Source organism: Hippocampus zosterae, chromosome 7 (assembly GCF_025434085.1).
Source record: "Hippocampus zosterae strain Florida chromosome 7, ASM2543408v3, whole genome shotgun sequence".
Classification (NCBI taxonomy): domain Eukaryota; kingdom Metazoa; phylum Chordata; class Actinopteri; order Syngnathiformes; family Syngnathidae; genus Hippocampus; species Hippocampus zosterae.
Window position 1 is genome coordinate 3,521,155 of NC_067457.1, and position 17,859 is coordinate 3,539,013.

Below are 17,859 nucleotides of genomic sequence, written 5' to 3' on the forward strand. Positions count from 1 at the left end.
ATATAAACTGTTGCATAGTAATTATGTTGCTGCTGATGCTAAGTTGGATGTTTTATATATTTTGGTTTCCCCCCCCCCCCCCCTCCCCCCCCGAGCCTTTGGGGATTCTTGTGCCAACTTTGGAATTCTTCTTTCTGGAAGTTCTCTGAGGATTGGTTGTTGGCCTTCGCAAAATGCTTCGGAAAGGTGTCTGGAGGTCGCCTGTAAGGTAATTTTCCCTTGGGGTAAGGAAAAGGCAGACCATTTTTCATCTCACTTTGACTTCGAGAAATATTCCAACAAACATTAAGCAAAATTGGCATCACGCTCGGGAGACTGGACTTTCCTGAAGAGCGGCCAGCGGCTCCGTAAGAGCAATTTTAGGGTTTCATCTCAGTATTCGAGGCATTAATCGTAACTCCTTCAGAATTTGGCACTTCACCTGCTGTGGCCGAAAGGCTCGCACTCGGTGTGAGAGAAAAGTGATGAGTTTTATTTTGGGGACAGACAAGCTGCTGTACATACTTTGGTTATTAGAAAGAAAATGTAAAAAAAAACAAGTGCATTGTGAAATTGTGCAAAAACACATTAATACTGACACATCAGGGTGTGCTCAGTCTGGTGCATAAGTCACACCTTTTGGTACCGTCAATGCTGATCAGCATCTGTCAACTTGGTACCGTGAACACTGTTTGGCAACAGTCCAACTTGCTACCTTCAATACTGAGGTGAGCACAACCACAAGAGTCAAAAGAAATCCAACTGACACTCGGGAGTTGCTTTTTGCTCTGTGACATCGTATGGGAAATCCTATCACATACGGTTTTAAACAAAATGATTTTTTTTTTCTTTTTGGGGCTCATAAGGCATCTTTAAACGAAGATGAATTTCCCCAATATAGAAAATCCATTAATCTGAGTGCAGTTTTATGTATGGCTTGAACAGTGCAAAAAAAAAAAAAGTCAACAGTTGGCTCGTTTGAGAATTTGTTTCCTTGTCGGGCAATCGATGCATTCTCCAATGAGCGTGGAGCTTTTTTTCAGCTTTTGTTTTGGAGCTACGGTTCCTCCTCAGCATCTACATGCAAATGTTGATGTGTTTGGCGAGCTCTCGGTCCAGGTCGCTAATCAGGCGGTCAAAATCCTTCAGGCTGAGTCGGCAGTTAAACGGAGCGTCAAAGTCCAGGACGTCCTCCACATAGACCGCTCGGCTGCCTCCTGGGAACCACGCTTCTTTATTCTCTCCGTCATCTTCGCCCCCTGCGATGGCACACAAAAATCGGATCAACCAAAAGCAGCCATGCTTCATTTGAAGCGTTTCACGTGACTCTTGAGAAGTGCGAGCGCTTCCCAGCTGCAGCTTGGACATGCAAAATGTTTGCCTTGAGTGAGGTACTAGACCAAAAGAGACGCTTCAAGACGTTCAAAAGTAACACTTTACCTTGGTCGCTTTCACTCCCCGCCACCTCGTCGTAATCGGCTTCCTGTCCACATACAAGCTGTTGCCCGCAGACGCTCCAGTCACCGGCATAGCGGTTGATAGGGGGTGGACTGTCCAGGCGGGCCACACCGTCTCGGCCTCGCCGCGACACCACCACCTCTTCTTCCTCCTCCAAAATGGGACGGTCTGGGCTCTGATGGGTCAGGTTGGGGGAGGGAGGAGGGGAGATATCAGAGCCATCGTCGTCAGCTGGGATTCGGTGGGTCGGCACTGTGGAGGAAAGCCATGACTGTCAAATAGTGGTCGCGAGCGCTGCAAACCCGTCTTCTGAAAGCGGGAAGTCGAGTCAAAGGTCACGGGCTTTGTCAGCCTCCTTGAATTAATCACAACAGCGTGCTTAGACCGGTCGGGGCACCGAACGTATCGCATAGCAAATTCTTGATTCCTCCTCTCACCAGGCCACAGCTGCAGCAGGTAGTGCAAGGCCTCAATGTGGCGCTTGAAATCAACCGCACTCGCTGAATCCTCCCCTGGACACAAGGCCTTCTCTGTTATTGGCCCTCCTTTTGCCCGGCCCCCGCTCCAAGCCTCCTGTGTCTGTTTGAGGAGCACGGGGCCAAAACAGACGGCCAGGTTTTGGTGCGTCATCCTGTTGCAAGAGCTGAAGTACGCCACCAGGCTGAGATGGTCGAGCAGGAGAGTCAAAGTGGCCTAGAAAAGAGAGAGGGTCAAAGCGGCGCGCTGGCTCAATCGGGAAATGTCATCCTGCTGTCTCACCCTCTCTGCTGCCGGCAGACAGGAAAGCAGCGCCACGGTGTTCTCGGCTAACTGGAGGTCAGGACTCGCCGGTGGGACGGGCGGGGGCCGTCGAATCATAGCTTCCGTCACCGCTTTGTACAAAGTGGCTGTGATGAGCGACGACGGAAGCTCCCGCAGGTAGTCTTTTAGTATTCCTGTCCAAGTACAACTCGTTCAACTCAATGTGCTTTTTCGGCTTTAAATGTTGTTGTTGTTGTTGTTGTTGTTTTTTTTAAGATGGCGTTTTCTCGGCGACTTCAAGATGTGATTGACTCGAGCGCAAAGAATCTCACTCTACCGTCACCTGTAATGACGTTGATGTCCGGATAGAGATCCTCTCCCAGGCAAACGGCCGAACTGTTGCTCTCAAACCAATCCCTGAGCTCCTTCTTCACTGCTGCAGAACCGCACAGTCTGTACAGACCCACAGCCTGAAACGACAGCGGCGGTCACAAATGACAACACCTCTGACATTTGTCATCCCGCCCCATCCGCTCCCGCGAAGGGCTGAAGCGCTACCTTCAGTCCTCGCCGTTCAATCTCTGCCACAGTCTTCTGGATGAGCAGAGGGACTGCGTAGGCAGATCCTTCCTCTTCCACAAGGCGGCGTAGTTCGACCCCAAACACATTCGCAGGCGCATTTGAGGAGCTGCCAAACTGAAAAGAATCCAAATCGATTGCGCCGTTGCGTGTGATTGATCGGCGTGAGAGACAGAGAGAGAGAGAGACGGCGTTACATCAAAGGTTAAAACATTAATAGACAACTCGCTGGTGTTCATGTTGAATTTGTTTCTATGCTTCTACCTGTATGTCCCATTGTTCCCGCAGTGACATTTTGATATAAAGGAGGCCTCGGGGTTCCAGCTTGACACACAGCTGCTGACTGCGACTTCCTGATGGATGCGTCAATAATTACAATCGCACCTCGCCGATCAAAATGATTTGCTGTTACACTACGGCACCTTTAAAGAGCGGTGGAATCGTGACTCCGCCCACGCAGCAAACTTTGTTCCTGATCTGGTCCAATTCTGGCTGAGCTGCTTGGTCAAACGAAGACGGTCACGAGCGCTGAGGGGGCGCCGACGGTCGAGGCCGAAGCGGTCCTACCTGGCCTGAGGACCACCACGCGTAGTTGAGATGCTCTCTCCAGCTCCAGGTGGAAAGTGTGGTTTAAAGAAACGCTGTGGCCTTGAAGGTGAAGGAGTGAAGTCCTGGCTCGAGTGATTCCATCAATCTGAATTGCCAGAAAAATCTCATTGCTTTCGTCTGACCTGGTCAAAGACGGAAATCGGCGCTCATCAATTGTGACCGTCGTAAGGGCCTCGTGCTGCATGTTTGTACGCGGGCTCTAATTTTTCTGCTTACTTTGTCTTCATCTGGTCCAGGCCCAGAAGGTGAACGGTCAGTAAACCGGTGACACGCCGGCCGCATCGTGAAGAAGCCTCGGAGCCCGCGTACAGCGGGAAAGAACCCAAATCGGCCGGTTGCCGTGGCAGCAGTTCAGGCGAGTCTCCGTCACTAAGGTAACCTAAAGAGATTTGTGCCGAGAGAAGACATTTTTATTTTTTTAGTTGCGAGTCAGCAACCAGTAAGGTGAGTGCTGAGCTGCTTGACCTCCTTTACTGGCTGAGCGTACTCTCGATGACCGCCGCGAGGGCAAGGCGGGAGGGGCGGAGCTATCCAGGTGGTATCGACTTATTACATTGTGGTCGGAGGCATTCTTTGTCGCGCTTTCATCGCCTCCTCCTGCTCTGTCGCTTCCTTGTGCCACACGGGAGGAGCGTAGACTGATTTTGCGTCTGAGTTCTGGAAGTTTCCTCATCTTTAGGGAGAGTTTCCTCACGGCGCCGGGAGACCTCAGTCTGTCAATCACACCCCCTTTCTTTGGCAAGGCGGGCTGAGAGTCTGCTCGAAGGAGACACGCGGGCTATCTTTAGACAGCCCAAAAAAAGAAGAATCAACAGAAGCCGAGTCTTCTTACCTGAGCTTTCTGCAGTTAAGTCATCGGCATGGTGGCCGACCGTATCCATAGAAGGTCCGTCTTTCCGAGCGTGTCCCGGTTGTGCTTTTCTCTCTACTCGAGCGGAGCTCAGCTCCCTCCTCAGCCACAATTGTCCAGCCGGATCTTCCTCCTCCGGGATGGGGTTGTACCAAATGTCGCCTGCGCTTTCCCGCCACAAGCCGCAGGCCTCGTCTGAAGTGTTGGACTTTCCAGAGGAAAGCACCCAGTCGCGACTGCTGCGATCCAAGCTTTGCAGGTACAGCTTGCCGCCAACTGTTGGGTTTGGATGAGTGGCGCCGCCTGCTAGCTGAGGGGGCACCTACAGCGTTGAAGTGCAAAACAAGGATGTACCGTTTAACCTGTCATGCTTTTTGTGACGGGCCCCTCTGTTGACATTTACCTTATCCTCCGTGAACTTTGTCGCCTCTGAATTTCTTTCCACATCAACGGTTTGAGGTGCCCGCGGAGCTTCTGATCCTTCCCAAACCCAGTGCTGCTGCTTCGCCGCGCCGGTCACGTGGCTGAGAGAAGGAGGTTTGTGGTCTGCCGGTACCTCCGTGGACTTGCTCGTCATTGCCGGCAAAGGAGGGCTGGAGTTGTGGAGCACGACGTCGGATCGAACTGTGACATCTGCAGCAAAAACAGGTGGGCGGTTACCAAGACATACGTTCAGATGTCGACGCTTGGACCGGTGACGTGACGGCCGCATGCGGCCTCTGGGTGTTGGCCTCGTCCCGGACAAGAATCACTTTGTGCAAATGTAAAAGGAGGTGGGATCAATGTGTGAGTGTGTGTGTGTGAATGAAGTCTCTGTGTTGTCCAGCAAACACACTGCCTCTATTCACTATTCACCACTCTGATGCACACACGGTCACTTACAGACAGACAGCGAGCTTCACGGGGCTATTCGGGCTAATCTATCAAATTCTTCCCTCCTGTGACACCCCACAGATAAACAGGAAGAACACACACACATGCGCATTGACAGGAAGTGCTCAGTTGCCCTGTATTCCATTTACTTTATTACCGCACATGCGGCACTGTTCATGCTTCACTAAGCGAGATTTGGTTTTCAATCACTTGATCGTCGCCTCAAACAGTTGCTCTGATTGTAACGCACTCCTAACTTGACTCAGTCGGATGCGAAGACGCACGGCGGTTCTTCACAAGTGCTCACTTATACGCCGTTAAAGATGGCTGCTTTATTTCCCCATCTGACTGTCACGAAGTCTTAGGAGGCAAGAGCACAACAGACCTAATTCTGGACGAGGAAGTGGAAGAGCGCGCTTGCGATGCTCACCGTTGGCTTGAGGCTCCGTCTTCCTGCGGGATCGGTTCTTGCCTTGCAGCCGGGAGAAAGTTCTCTTGAGCAGAGGCTGGGCCATGGCTGGCTGCCGGGCGTCCGTCCGCTCCCTGAGCTGTTTTTGCGGAGAGAAGGTAGTGAAAATTCAAGCATTCCTTCACTCCTTCATGTCTCCTCACTCGTCGTCTATCAAACTCTCCGAGCTACAGAACAGGAAATGAATTCCACACATTCTTTCCCAAACACCCCCCTGCCCCCCTTCCACTTCCATTTCCTCCTCCCACTCTCCTCAATACACAGCTGCGGACTGGGGGGGGGGGGGGGAGGTGGGCTGTGGGCGGTTGAGTGGAGGCGGGGGCTTGGGGTCCGTGGGCTGTTGGAGGCTCATGGGAATTGCAGTCTGAATTTTCTTCTCCAGGCCCAAGAACTCAAGTGGACAACAAGTCATGGAAAGTTGCTTGTGATGAGAGCAGCGCAATACGTTGGGTGACGCCTGTACTGAGGTAATGCCACGATGTGCACGTGCGCTGTTGTGATGGCCAGTCGTCATGGCTACATGCTCACGTGGACTCCGCTGTCTTTTGGGCGTGTGCTTGCCTTTTTTGCTTCCTTTGTGTATGTATGACCTGGCTCCATGCTCACGAGTCTGACCTGAAGCACATGTCAAGGTCAACGTCAAGTGCTTGTGGAGTAGCAGACGGCCGTAGGTGGTAAAAGTACTCATGCAAGTCAAGATACAGACATTCGTGTCAAAAGGAGCGGGGGGGGGGGGTCCTCATACTGGGAAGAAAAAAAGCATCACATGGCTAGTGTTGGCTCAACTGTTATGAAAACAATGTGTTGTCATTCCTTTGCCAAAATTGACAACTGATTTTTTTTTTAAACGCCTCTTTCGCACAAAACTTAATACGTTTGCCACAAATCATTCGTTGGGCTGACAACAAACAATTCACTTTTAGGCGGCCATGGATGGCGGATATCTGGCTTCTGGGAATCTGTTACGTCGTCGTCATTGTTGGTAGCCCGTTAACGTTTTTTGGTTTGTTTTTTTAACCCCACATATGTAAGACCCCCAAATCCCAATCGAGTAATAAATGCAATTGCCGACCCCTCGCTGGATTGGCATCTTGTTTGGTTGGAACGTATTTTGACGAGTGTAGAAAGTACAAATACCTGAAAACTGTCCCCGAGTACTAAACTTGAACAGGGGTAGACGACACTATCACATCTCACAAGCTTCTGTTGCAATTTGTCTGAATTTCAATGTCCTTTGGTGATGCAACTCCCTTTTTGTCCGTTAGATGGTGACAGAGTCCAGAAAACCTGGAGCTGAGTGGACCCTTCGAGCCAAGTCAATCTTGAGACAAGAAAAGCGAAAACGGGGGAAGGCCTCAGTGTTTCTCGAAATGCCAATTAGCATTAGCATGATAGTTGCATCAGGTTTAGTTTGTCGCAACCAGAGTCCTGATGAGGACAAGGACATTTTGGACTCTCGCAGAGCCGACGAGCATGCAGCCGAAGGTGAATTCTTGGCCATCCAGATGAATTGAATGACGTTTTTGAGAACCAACCCAAATATTATTATTTGCTGACCTTTGGATTGAGATTTAAGTCAGTTCCATTAAACGCCTTTTATGAAATGGCTTAAAGTGCCAAATGTATTTCTGATGTTCCAGTAGGCTTTTGCTGACATTTTTTCTTTTGCTTTCTAGCAGACGCCCAAAGGTTTGTGCCAACGCTGACTGCCACTTGGAGCCGCTCGTAGTCCCGTTAACCTTGACAAAGGCTCAAGGTGATTCGTTCCAACATGACAAACGAGTATAAAAATGTGAGAAAATGAATTGTGCTTGAGTGCCTTTTTCAGACACGCCACTTGGAAGCTGAAACTCGTGAGAAATTCAAAGAATCTCCCTGCTCCCTTCTACGTTCCACTAGAGGGCGTCCATCTTGTTCTCTTCCTCAGTTGCCATCTTCATCAGTCTTGGTGACTTTGTTCAAGCCAACACACACGTAGGCACCTGCACACACGTTCACACTTTTTATTTCGTGCTGCGGTGCACTCTTGTGGAAGAAAAGAATCTTCATCTGCTTCTCTTCTTCTTGTTCTTGGGGAGACCATTTGACGGCTGGGGGAAGGGGGCGGAAGATCCGGAGGAATGAAGGTGTGCGGTGCTCTGCGGTTGGTCGACCGGCTCTCTCTCCATCACTTGGCCCGTCCTTATAAGGGCAGTCCCCGCCCCCTCTGCCGTGCCGTCACAGTCGTGGGGTTTTGGGGTTTTGGCGTCGGGTCCTGTGGGGCCGCGGGGCTGAGAGTTCTTTGCCTTCTCATCATCGCGCCGTCCTCTTCCTCGCCCTCCTCTTCACCTCGCCTTGTCTTTAGGGAAAACAGGGGTGGGGGGGCAAGTCTTTGCTTTCGTGCAATTCTGCGATTTTTTTTTTCTCCCCCCCTCTGAGGATTTTCTTTCGCTTCTGAATTCCCCGATTAAATTTCCTCTCACGGTCGGCTTCGAAACGTGAAAAAGCAAAAACAAAAATAAAAGTATCCCGGCAAGGCGGCACAACATTTTTCCTCGGCCTCTGGGGCACTTTTGCCAACTTCCAGAAGAAACGATTGAAGACCATTGCTTGAGTTTTCCTGCGGGACATTCTTCCTTCCGCTTGCTCTCCATCTGCTTCTTCTCGATCCAGGTCCGGGTTGTGGGTCTTGAGGGATGTTCGGGATTCAAGATGGGATCCCGCGCGGCTCCACGGCGAGTCTGAAGGAGGAGCCGTTGGCGGTTCGCTCGTGGATGCATTCGAGCGCCGTGCTTGACGCCAACGCCGCCGCTCAGAGGTAAAATAATCCGCGGCATCAAGGGATTGCGGGACCCGCAAGTCCCCGCAGGCCCACGCCATCCTTTATTCCTTCTTGCCCGCTTTCAACATCGCATCCCATCCGCTTTTTTGTCACTCGGAGTGAAAGGGAGGTCAAAGATCCAACTTGGAAGCTTAAAAATAGTTTTGTTGGAGATGGTCAAATCTTCAAAATGCCACAACTAATTCCTCACGTTCACACTTGATTTGTTTGTTCTGTTCGTCGCTTTTCAGAGCAAAATTCAGAATCCGCTTCATCCTGAACCCACTCGATGTAAAATCAATTTTTTTTTAAATCGGTATGATGAAAATGGGTTTCTATTTTGTTAGTATCAATATCATGATTAAGATTATTTGTCATCATTATTGTCATGAATCACATTTGATTTTTGCAGACGAGATCTATTTTGTTGAAGCAGCAAATAACAGCGTCTTTTAATATCATCACATAAATGACAATATTATTGTTAGATGGAAAAAAAACAAATATTGAATCAGCTTCAACTTTTCATTTTGCTCCAAATAAAAAGCAACGCAATTTGTCTCTTTTTACATGCAGGGACAATTTAATTTATGTTTATCATTGTCCTCATTTTCGTTCTTGTTCACAATGAACATCTGCGACTTCTTTTGCCTTGAATGAATGAAATCCATCATCGTTTGCATTTTTTGGAGGGTGGGGGTGGCTTCCAAGAGAATGCAACTGAAAAATTAAATATGGATTGTTTTAGTTTTTACCACAATTTTCACTTGTGTTATTAGATTGATTTATTTTATCAGTCAGAAATATGCTGTCATCAATTTTGAATCAGAAAATGTAACCATTCGGATGTTTAAAAAAAAGTAGGGAAATTCTGCACTTGTGCCCCGTTTTAATGTATTTTGTATGTGTGTGTGCGCGTCAGTGGGGTGGGCTTAGCACGAGCCCACTTTGAGAAGCAGCCGCCGTCCAATCTGAGAAAGTCCAACTTCTTCCATTTCGTGCTGGCGCTGTACGACCGCCAAGGTCAGCCCGTGGAAATCGAGCGCACTGCCTACGTGGACTTTGTGGAGAAAGAGAAGGTGAGGCGCCGCCGCGCTCCGACTCCGACGAGATGCTCCTCAATCGCTTTGCTCGCCACCGTGACGCCTTTTTCTTGACTTTTGTCTCACAGGAACCCACCGCAGAAAAAACCAACAACGGAATTCATTATAAACTGCAGCTGCTCTACAGCAACGGTGCGTTCCATTTGCATGTCGGCGCAGCCCGGATGCCGCTGCTCTATAAACACTGTGCATGCATGTGTGCGCCTGCGTAGGAGTGCGGACGGAACAGGACCTCTACATTCGACTCATTGATTCCCTGACCAAACAGGTGAGCTATTGATTATCAATCAGTTCACTATTCTATTATTCTATTGGGGTCCCACGCGTTTGTCGCGTTCTGTAAAGATTTTCCAAGAAGGAACGCACGTTTGTGGCCTTGGCGGATTGGAATGAAGCTCTCTTCCCAGACAGGCTCCCGAGTTTTTCATGTTCCGTACATCCTGTCAGATTGAGTTTGACTGCGACCGACGAGGTTTCTCATCCGCGTCGTGCCTGACGTGACCAAATTTTAGGCGGTTTGAAAATCTCGGCATCCGCAGCATTCGCGACCAGCCACGGTCGCCTCTCCCGTCCCGCCGCGCCGGTCCCGTTTTGCGCTCGACGTTGCGGCCGCCGGCAACATGGTGTCAAACGTGCCGTGTTCGTGTCAGGCGATCGTCTATGAAGGTCAGGACAAGAATCCGGAGATGTGCCGTGTCCTGCTGACCCACGAGATCATGTGCAGGTAGGCCGGCCGCGATTGGATTTCAGTTGACGTTCCGTCTGGCAAGCGCTGACAAGATTGCCGCTTCTTTTTTTTCCCCCCAACAGTCGCTGCTGCGATAAGAAGAGCTGCGGAAACAGAAACGAGACGCCCTCTGACCCGGTCGTCATCGACAGGTAGCCAAGCGCGCGAGTGCTGCTCTTGAACTGGCTCGTGAACATGCGTTTGTGTCAAGGTTGTGATATCGCACAAAGCTCCCTGCTCACGTGATTGGTGGCACATTGATTGTTTGTCCAAAGCGAGGGAAGCGCTTTTGGTCCTCCGAGTGGGATGCGAAAGCAAAGCGGAATGTTCTTCCTCCTACCTCTTATTTGAATCCCTCCCCTCTCCCTAGAGGAATCTGAGCAGCTCCCCTTTTCCCACCCGTACTATTAATCTCATCCTTTCCTTCTTGAGGGAGGGGGCAGGGGGGGGGCATATCTGTTCCTTTCCCAGAGTTTTTTTGCCGCAAGCTTCACCTGCGATTTTGGCTGCATGTCCAACCCGTGCACAAACCGCTTCGGCACTCGCTTCACTTTTACACATTTGTTTTGATACACTTTGTCTGATGTCCTTTCAAAATAAAAGATCTCCAATCATAAATGAGAGCGCCGATGTTTGCCGTGGCCGTTTGTTTCGTATTTCTCTGCTCTTCTGAACCGAATGAAAGTCGCTGAGGTCGCCGATGTGTGTCTGTTTGAAGGTTCTTCCTCAAGTTCTTCCTCAAGTGCAACCAGAATTGTCTGAAAAATGCCGGAAACCCGAGAGACATGCGGAGGTTTCAGGTGATGTGCACACACCCGGAACAAAAAAAATGATAAATTAAAAATGTGTGTGGGAGCATTTCAGGCCGAAATGCAAAGTGACATGACCTTCCTCCTCCCCCGAAGACGCCCACTAGCTTAATTTTACCTCGTCTCGGGTCCTTAGCGGCTTTTTTACACTGATAGTGATGTGAAATGTACCCTAACATTAGAGTGAGGGTATCGCTTTGTATCTACCTAACGCAACTCTTGAAGTAGCCTCGAATCTAACAAGTGATTGGTCACCTGGGGAATTTGCAGGTGGTGGTGTCCACGACGCTCACCGTGGACGGGCATGTCCTCGCCGTCTCGGACAACATGTTTGTGCACAACAACTCCAAACACGGCCGCCGAGCTCGGAGATTGGACCCGTCTGAAGGTACATCGAAAGCGGGGAATCTCATCGGGACTCACAAGGACCACCCCCGCCCCCGAATGTCACTTTCGTCTTCCTTTTTATGGTCACGAGCGATGTCGGTACGTCGGGTACGGTGAGCTCATGTTAGCATCGGGCCGCGCCATCCCATCCGCTCCGAAGTCGGTAAGATGGAGGACCGTTTGTGCGTCTGTGAGCAAACAGGAAGTGTGTCGACGCGGAACGTGCCCACGTTGGGAAGAGCCTGACGAACTAAAATCGTCTTCATTTGCTCATTGAAGAAGTGCTGAAGCCTCCCCGCCGTCCCCGGAGAGGAGTCTGTGTGCGTGTCTGTGTGTGTGTGCGCACGCTGGCCGTTCAGCCTCTTTAATAGCCATCCTAATTAAAGATGGTAACCATGGCGACACCACCCCCTTATTAATCCCCCCCGCCCAATCTAGTCGCTTCGAATGCTTCAATCACGCTCTTTCCTCGTTCGAGAGCTAAAAGATGAAAGACTTGACAACCTGCAAGTCATCCGCACACTTGACTCGTGTCGGATGTCGGATTCTTCCGTCTAGTCACTCGTCCCGTCGAGTTTTATTGCCGAAAGCTGAAGAGGAGGGCCGAAGAAGCCCGTGCGTCTGTTCAATGAACTCCTTTCCGCCTTTGTTCTCCGCACGAGCCGATGGAACGCACACACACTGCTTTTATTTCACTCTTAATTAATGTGCAGTTGCTCTGATAAGAACATGAGGTAGCCTTTAGAAGTAACATAAGTGTGAGTGACGTCAAACCCGTCGGAAGAGGCCAAAGTGAACAGAACTTTTTTTTTGTCCCTCAGCAGCGTGCCCGTGCATCAAGGCCGTGAGTCCCAGCGAGGGCTGGACGACGGGCGGCGCCACCGTCATCCTCATCGGAGAAAACTTCTTCGACGGCCTTCAGGTGGTCTTCGGGAGCATGCTGGTGTGGAGCGAGGTGAGCCAAGTTGCGCACATTTGTCGGCACGCGGCTCCGAACTAACGAGCGTTCCCCCGGTCCAGCTCATCACGCCGCACGCCATCCGTGTGCAAACTCCCCCCCGACACATCCCCGGAGTGGTGGAGGTCACCTTGTCGTACAAGTCCAAGCACTTCTGCAAAGGGGCTCCCGGACGCTTCATCTACACGGGTAAGGCGCCGACGGCTTGCGGCGTTTGGACGGCCTTTGGAATTTAGCAAACTTTCTCTTCATCAGCCTTGAACGAGCCCACCATCGACTACGGCTTCCAGAGGTTACAGAAGGTCATTCCTCGTCACCCTGGAGACCCGGAGAGGCTGCCCAAGGTAACCAACGCACGCACACGCGCGCGCAGCCTGCGAAGCTGATGCCTATCGCCGCGCTGAGCAGCCGAGCGGAACGAACGATGATTGAAGAACAATTGTCACTCTATTTTCTGTTTGACATGATTGACTGAGCATGTTTGTGCATGCGCCTGTGCGCGCACGTGGGCAACACGTGCCACCATTTATTTTGCACGAGCGTGGCGTTAAATGAGTCACGTGATTGTCTGCTTTGAGCTCATGAGGGAGTGCAGCTCTTGATTGTGGCGTCACTTTGCGGACAAAACTTTCTGGATGTCAAGAGAGAGGGGCCCAGCATTATGATGTCATCGCACCTTCTCATCCACTCGCTGATGAGGAAGCGGCGCTGTGCCATGTTTTGCGCTTTGACACCTGCCAGGGGGCAATCGGCGCCGCCGTAGCTTTTGCAACGCATCGCCGGCACGGGAGCGCTCGGCTTAACAAGGGCCAGTCACAGGCTGGCTGCGTGCGCGATGTCGTCCAAGTTGACGGGTACACAAATCAACAAACACAGAAAGACATTTAATTCTCCACACAGACAAGATGATTCAATACACTGTGTGTGTGTGTATGTGTGTGTGTGTGTGTGTGTTTAAGTCCAACAGCAAACAAGAACTGTTGAAACAGTCAAATCAGGAAATCAGTGAGTGCAGTCATGTGGCAAGAAAGGAGATTGGCCTTCACACACACACACAGACACACACACTTTTGAATTGTTTTTTTGTGTAAAGAGATGTCGAAATGTCTTTTTTTTTTAAATAATCATAATTTTCGTGAATATATTTTGTGCGTGTATTCCAAAAGTTGGATTCATGCCGGTGATGTCACTTCCTGCCCCACAGGAAGTGTTACTAAAGCGAGCCGCTGACATGGTGGAAGCATTGTATGGGATGCCTCCTAGCAACCAGGTGACCCTCGCGCGCTCACACGCACACTCGCACTCGCACATATTTTCACGGTCCCGTTCTTGCGCAGGAGATGATCCTGAAGCGAGCGACGGACATCGCCGAGGCCCTCTACAGCGTGCCGCGTAACCACGGGCAGATCCCGGCGCTGTCAAACGCGACTTCCCACGGCATGATGGGAGTCAACTCCTTCGGTGGCCAGCTGGCGGTCAATGTCAACGACAGCACTCAAGGTCAGTCCCTGCCGGGTCCCCGAGACCTTCCGTGGACACTGAGCGCTCCTTCGCGTGGCAGGCGGATACACTCGCAACGGCCAGCAGTCGCCCAGAGGATACGCCCCGACTTCCACCCCCCAGCAGACTAACTACGGCAACACCGTCAGCAGCAGCCTCAACGCCTACGCCAACTCGAGCATGCCCAACCTCGGGGCGGCCTCTTCGCCCAACTTCCTCAACGGCTCCTCCGCCAACTCCCCCTACGGCAGTAAGTAGACGTCTGTTGAGGTCCGCCACCGACCAGGACCGGCACCCCCCGTCATATTTTTCTCTTTGCTGTGTCAGTTGTGGCGACCAGTCCCACCATGGCGGTGTCGAACTGTAGCTCCGCCCACGGCGTGTTCGCCTTCTCTGCCAGCATAAAAGCCAAGAGCGCCTTCGCTCCTGTGGTTAGGCCCGCCTCCTCGCCAACGCCGACCAACAACTGCGGCGTCAACGCCGGACTGCAAGGTGACCCCCGTTGCAAAAGCACGCATGCATACTTCCTGTCCACTATCGTGCATGTGTGCGTTTCAGCATTCGAGCATGTTACTGAAAATGTGTCAGAATGATGGCGTATTCGGAGAACCCACATTTTTGGACTGAATTTTACCCACCGCGGCTTGAGCGTTTTGGTCCACGTTTGTGAAGCTGGAGCCAATTTGTGCTTGCCATTGTGCAGCCATGTCGGGCCTGGTGGCACCGCCCATGTAGAAGACCAACGGCGAGCGAGGAAGCGTCCGAGTGAGGAGGCGAGCCGGCGACGATGAGCGGCCGACCCCGACGAAGCAGCCGTGCGTTTGTCCGCGCGCAGCCTCTGTGCGGAAAGCGTGATGTCATGACGGCAACGTTTTCAACAACCTTTTCTGATGAAGCCCCCCCCCTCCCCCAACCTCCTGCACCTGCTGTGTCAAGTGTCACTGTAATGTTTCCTTAACGTGCTTCATCAACAAGTCATTTTCATCGGCCGTAGAGTGTGTGCGTGCGCGCATAGTCTTCTATCCGGAGCAAAAAGAAACGTGTCAAAGTTTTGTGGTTTTAATTGTGGAGTTGTGACTTGATGTTATTTATGCCTCATGCAGAATAAAACAAAAATTTAATTTACAGCCCAAGTAACTCATCTGACATTGATACAACCTTGTATAACTACACGCACACACAGAAAATGCTAACATACAATGCAAAATACCATAGGCGGGCTAATGAAGGGAATTGTTGCAGTTTTTCAAACCTTTGAGAGAATTAATTTAATAATAAAAAGAATTTAATAAGATGCATCAGCACATGTTGGCAGACATAACAATATTCGCAGGCGCTTTTTTTTAATCCTCTGCGTCAAACTACTCCTCTTACTGCAGTCTAAAGTCTAAACCTCATCTGCAAGGTGGAAAGGTCTTCAGTTTGACACAAAGTGTCTTTGAAGAGTCCATGCTCTTGAGCAAATGCTTTGGATGTCATACACGGGCCAGAAATTGGACACAGATGAGATTTGCACACGTGGAACACCCGCCAAGCTCACACGCTCGGATGTCTCAGAGGACCTGATTGAAAGCAGGCCGCTGCGGCTGCTTTGGCAGGCGCATCTCGCCTTCTCTGTGAGGCAAAGGCCCTTGGACAAAGTGGTTAAGGTCACCGGAAGCGGAAATTGATGATGTCTGCTTATTGTTCTGGTCACACAGTGATCAATCAGACCAATCGGATACTTTTTTTTTTTTTTTGCTGTCGTGACAACCGGTAGGGCAGCGACGACGCCCCCCCCCCACCCCGCTCCTAAAACCCAAGGGCGGCCATGTTTGTTGACTGACGTGAAAGAAAGCAAACAAAGAGACAAAACAAACTAATTACCTGCAAACATAGCCGACGCTGTGAACTAATGGCTTAGTGAGCTAACGAGGTCAACGCACGTCTCGGGTAAGTGTGTGCGTACATCGCCGACACTAAAACACACGCGCGCACATCTTTCAACCAAAGTGTGTCGAATGAAATCTCACTTGTCATGTTCATGAATGAATTATGAATTGACAAATTAGGCAGGCCGTCGATCGCACGCACGCGTTAGCCACAGCAGTGCATTGTGTGTTTTGTGCGCACGACTGCCTATTAATCCTCATGGAATGAAGCGAAACGATGTTGGCTTGTCTTTGCTGAGCAGAGGACGCACATGTTGCTTGGAGTGATATCAAGAGAGCTCTTGTTGTGTGCAGGTGCGTGTTTGATGCAAAAGACGAAATGGCTTCATCGGCAGTCCTGCTTTTTTTTTTATGGCTGTGTTGTCCAAAAAAAAGGGGCGGAGTTTTTTTTTGTCTGTTGGACAACAAATTCAATAAATGCACAAATAAGGAAATCAAACTACGCAGGAGGTCGAATCAACGGTCTTGACACGGTTTGTGTTGCTTGTGCTTTTGATTCCAATGTCACTCCCAAGCCTTTTGACCAGAATTTCACAGGAGGACAGTTGAGAGGGAAAAAACAACTAAAAAGTAAATGTGTTTTAAATGGTTGATCCAGATAAAAAAAAAAAGTGTTATTATTTTTCTTGGAAAAGTTGTCTGTGATGGATGTCGCTAGCACATTCCACTCGGGCCCAAATAAGAAAGTCGATTATTTCTTATCATCTTTGTTACATTACAAGTACTTTTATCAGCACGCTCTCTGATTGGTTGTCACTCAGCCCCGCCCCCTCCCCCCAGGTTGGCCACGGCAGTGCTCATATGTGACGGAGAGGAGAGGTTTGGGGGGGGGCGGGGGCCAGAGGGTGGAGGGGGGATGGCTGTTGAGTGACAGAGATATTACTGCTCGGGAAGATTTTGAGCTCCGATTTCCTTCATGACGAATGACCTGCTGAGGATGAAGATGAGGATGATGGTGCGGATGAGGATGATGACTATCATCCTCCTCCTCCTCCACAGGAAGTACATCTGGGTCACTTCCTGCTTTACCTTTCATCTTTCATTCCTGAAGGAGAGATGATCCGGTTCTCTTGATTTCTTCACCCTTTGGTGAACGTCTGCTCTTGAAATCACGAGAACGTGATGTCATCCTGTTTTTTTTTTAATTGAAAGATGGGAACTCGTTACTAACTTGACCAAAAAACAAGCGATGAGAACCTACACGGAATCGAAAATACCGTAAACGTCAACCGCCTTAACCAAATCAACAACGTAACCAAAGTGCTTGAAATCGTTTAGCTTTGGTCCCACGCGGCCCGACTTTCATGAACATGCGGCATCCACGTCAGTGTAATTATGATGCGGCAGCAGCGGCCTCCTCGTCTTGGTGCGGTGCATCCTGGGAATGAAATGAAGTCGGCAAGGAATGAGCACCGCTCATCGTAAATGAAAAGGCGACCGCGGACGCTTCTGCCAGCTCATTTGCTCGTTCGCGATGCGGGTTCGATTTCCCCCAGAGGACGTCGGCCGGAAGCGGCGAGCGGCCCGACCGACTTCGGCGCGGCGCACCGTTCAATCAAATATGAACCGAGACGGCGATCCCAAGTGGAAATGCCGCATAAATAAATTCTTATGGAAATGTGCGTCTGGAACGTCTTTGAAAAGGCGACACTTACGTGCTGGTGTTGATCCTGACGGGGGCGCTGTGGCGTAACCTGAAAAGTGGGCTGAGGGGGCGGTGGGGGTCAAAGTGTCAATCAACCATGCGGTTGAGTGTTGGACATGAGCAGCAGTCCATCGTTGACTTGAAAGCTTCACAGGGCGTCTCCATGGTAACGGACAGGAACTGACAACATGGTCGGTATTACATTTGCTCATTAAAATCACAAGGTGTTAATAATACGCTGATAATTGATCTTTTAGAGAAATACAGTGTTCCTGTGTGTGCGCGCGCGCGTGTGCAAGTGCTCAACTCTGAGCTGACAAAAAAAAAGTTGTCAACCACACGTTTTTCCGTTATGCTCCGTGTGAGCTGTTGGCGAGTGTGAAGAGGAAATGAAAGAAGTTCAATTAGCGCCTGGTTACGGGAGGGAATTTGCTCAAAGTG

General features: G+C 50.4%; 2 protein-coding genes across 12 annotated transcripts; one reads left to right on the forward strand and one right to left on the reverse strand.

Annotated features, from left to right (window-relative positions):
• Positions 1-86: 86 nt before the first annotated feature.
• Positions 87-5,661, reverse strand: LOC127604541 (rho GTPase-activating protein SYDE1). The gene is made up of 14 exons (XM_052071673.1): positions 5,520-5,661; positions 4,620-4,849; positions 4,199-4,538; positions 3,832-4,122; positions 3,583-3,745; positions 3,325-3,488; positions 3,180-3,254; positions 3,022-3,110; positions 2,737-2,874; positions 2,522-2,648; positions 2,197-2,372; positions 1,875-2,130; positions 1,420-1,689; positions 87-1,238 (listed from the first exon to the last, which is right to left on the reverse strand). Exons 1-14 carry the CDS (start codon positions 5,602-5,604, stop codon positions 1,057-1,059), a joined length of 2,586 nt encoding a protein of 861 aa, XP_051927633.1. The 5' UTR covers positions 5,605-5,661; the 3' UTR covers positions 87-1,056.
• On the forward strand, positions 5,510-14,969 carry LOC127604557 (transcription factor COE3-like). Of its 11 annotated transcripts, none has more exons than XR_007963355.1 (16): positions 5,510-5,656; positions 5,941-6,232; positions 6,824-8,355; positions 9,281-9,437; positions 9,530-9,593; positions 9,674-9,729; positions 10,112-10,185; positions 10,272-10,340; positions 10,907-10,988; positions 11,268-11,385; positions 12,206-12,339; positions 12,405-12,531; positions 12,598-12,686; positions 13,547-13,612; positions 13,680-14,092; positions 14,170-14,326. XR_007963355.1 is itself a non-coding variant. In XM_052071709.1 (16 exons), exons 1-16 carry the CDS (start codon positions 8,234-8,236, stop codon positions 14,575-14,577), a joined length of 1,707 nt encoding a protein of 568 aa, XP_051927669.1. In that variant the 5' UTR covers positions 6,393-8,233; the 3' UTR covers positions 14,578-14,969. The 11 variants fall into 11 exon arrangements, 1 of the variants encoding a protein (XP_051927669.1); XR_007963354.1 differs by having other exon boundaries at positions 5,941-6,229; XR_007963356.1 differs by having other exon boundaries at positions 5,941-6,225.
• Positions 14,970-17,859: the final 2,890 nt, after the last annotated feature.

Coding starts and splice junctions, on each gene's coding strand:
- LOC127604541 (XM_052071673.1), bottom strand. CDS start 5,604: ATGGCCCAGCCTCTGCTCAAGAGAACTTTCTCCCGGCTGCAAGGCAAG. Junction 4,123..4,198: donor CTTAACTGCAGAAAGCTCAG/GTAAGAAGACTC, acceptor TCCTTCGAGCAG/ACTCTCAGCCCGCCTTGCCA. Junction 3,255..3,324: donor CGTGGTGGTCCTCAGGCCAG/GTAGGACCGCTT, acceptor TTGACCAAGCAG/CTCAGCCAGAATTGGACCAG.
- LOC127604557 (XM_052071709.1), top strand. CDS start 8,234: ATGTTCGGGATTCAAGATGGGATCCCGCGCGGCTCCACGGCGAGTCTG. Junction 8,356..9,280: donor GCCAACGCCGCCGCTCAGAG/GTAAAATAATCC, acceptor TGTGCGCGTCAG/TGGGGTGGGCTTAGCACGAG. Junction 12,340..12,404: donor GCATGCTGGTGTGGAGCGAG/GTGAGCCAAGTT, acceptor CCCCCGGTCCAG/CTCATCACGCCGCACGCCAT.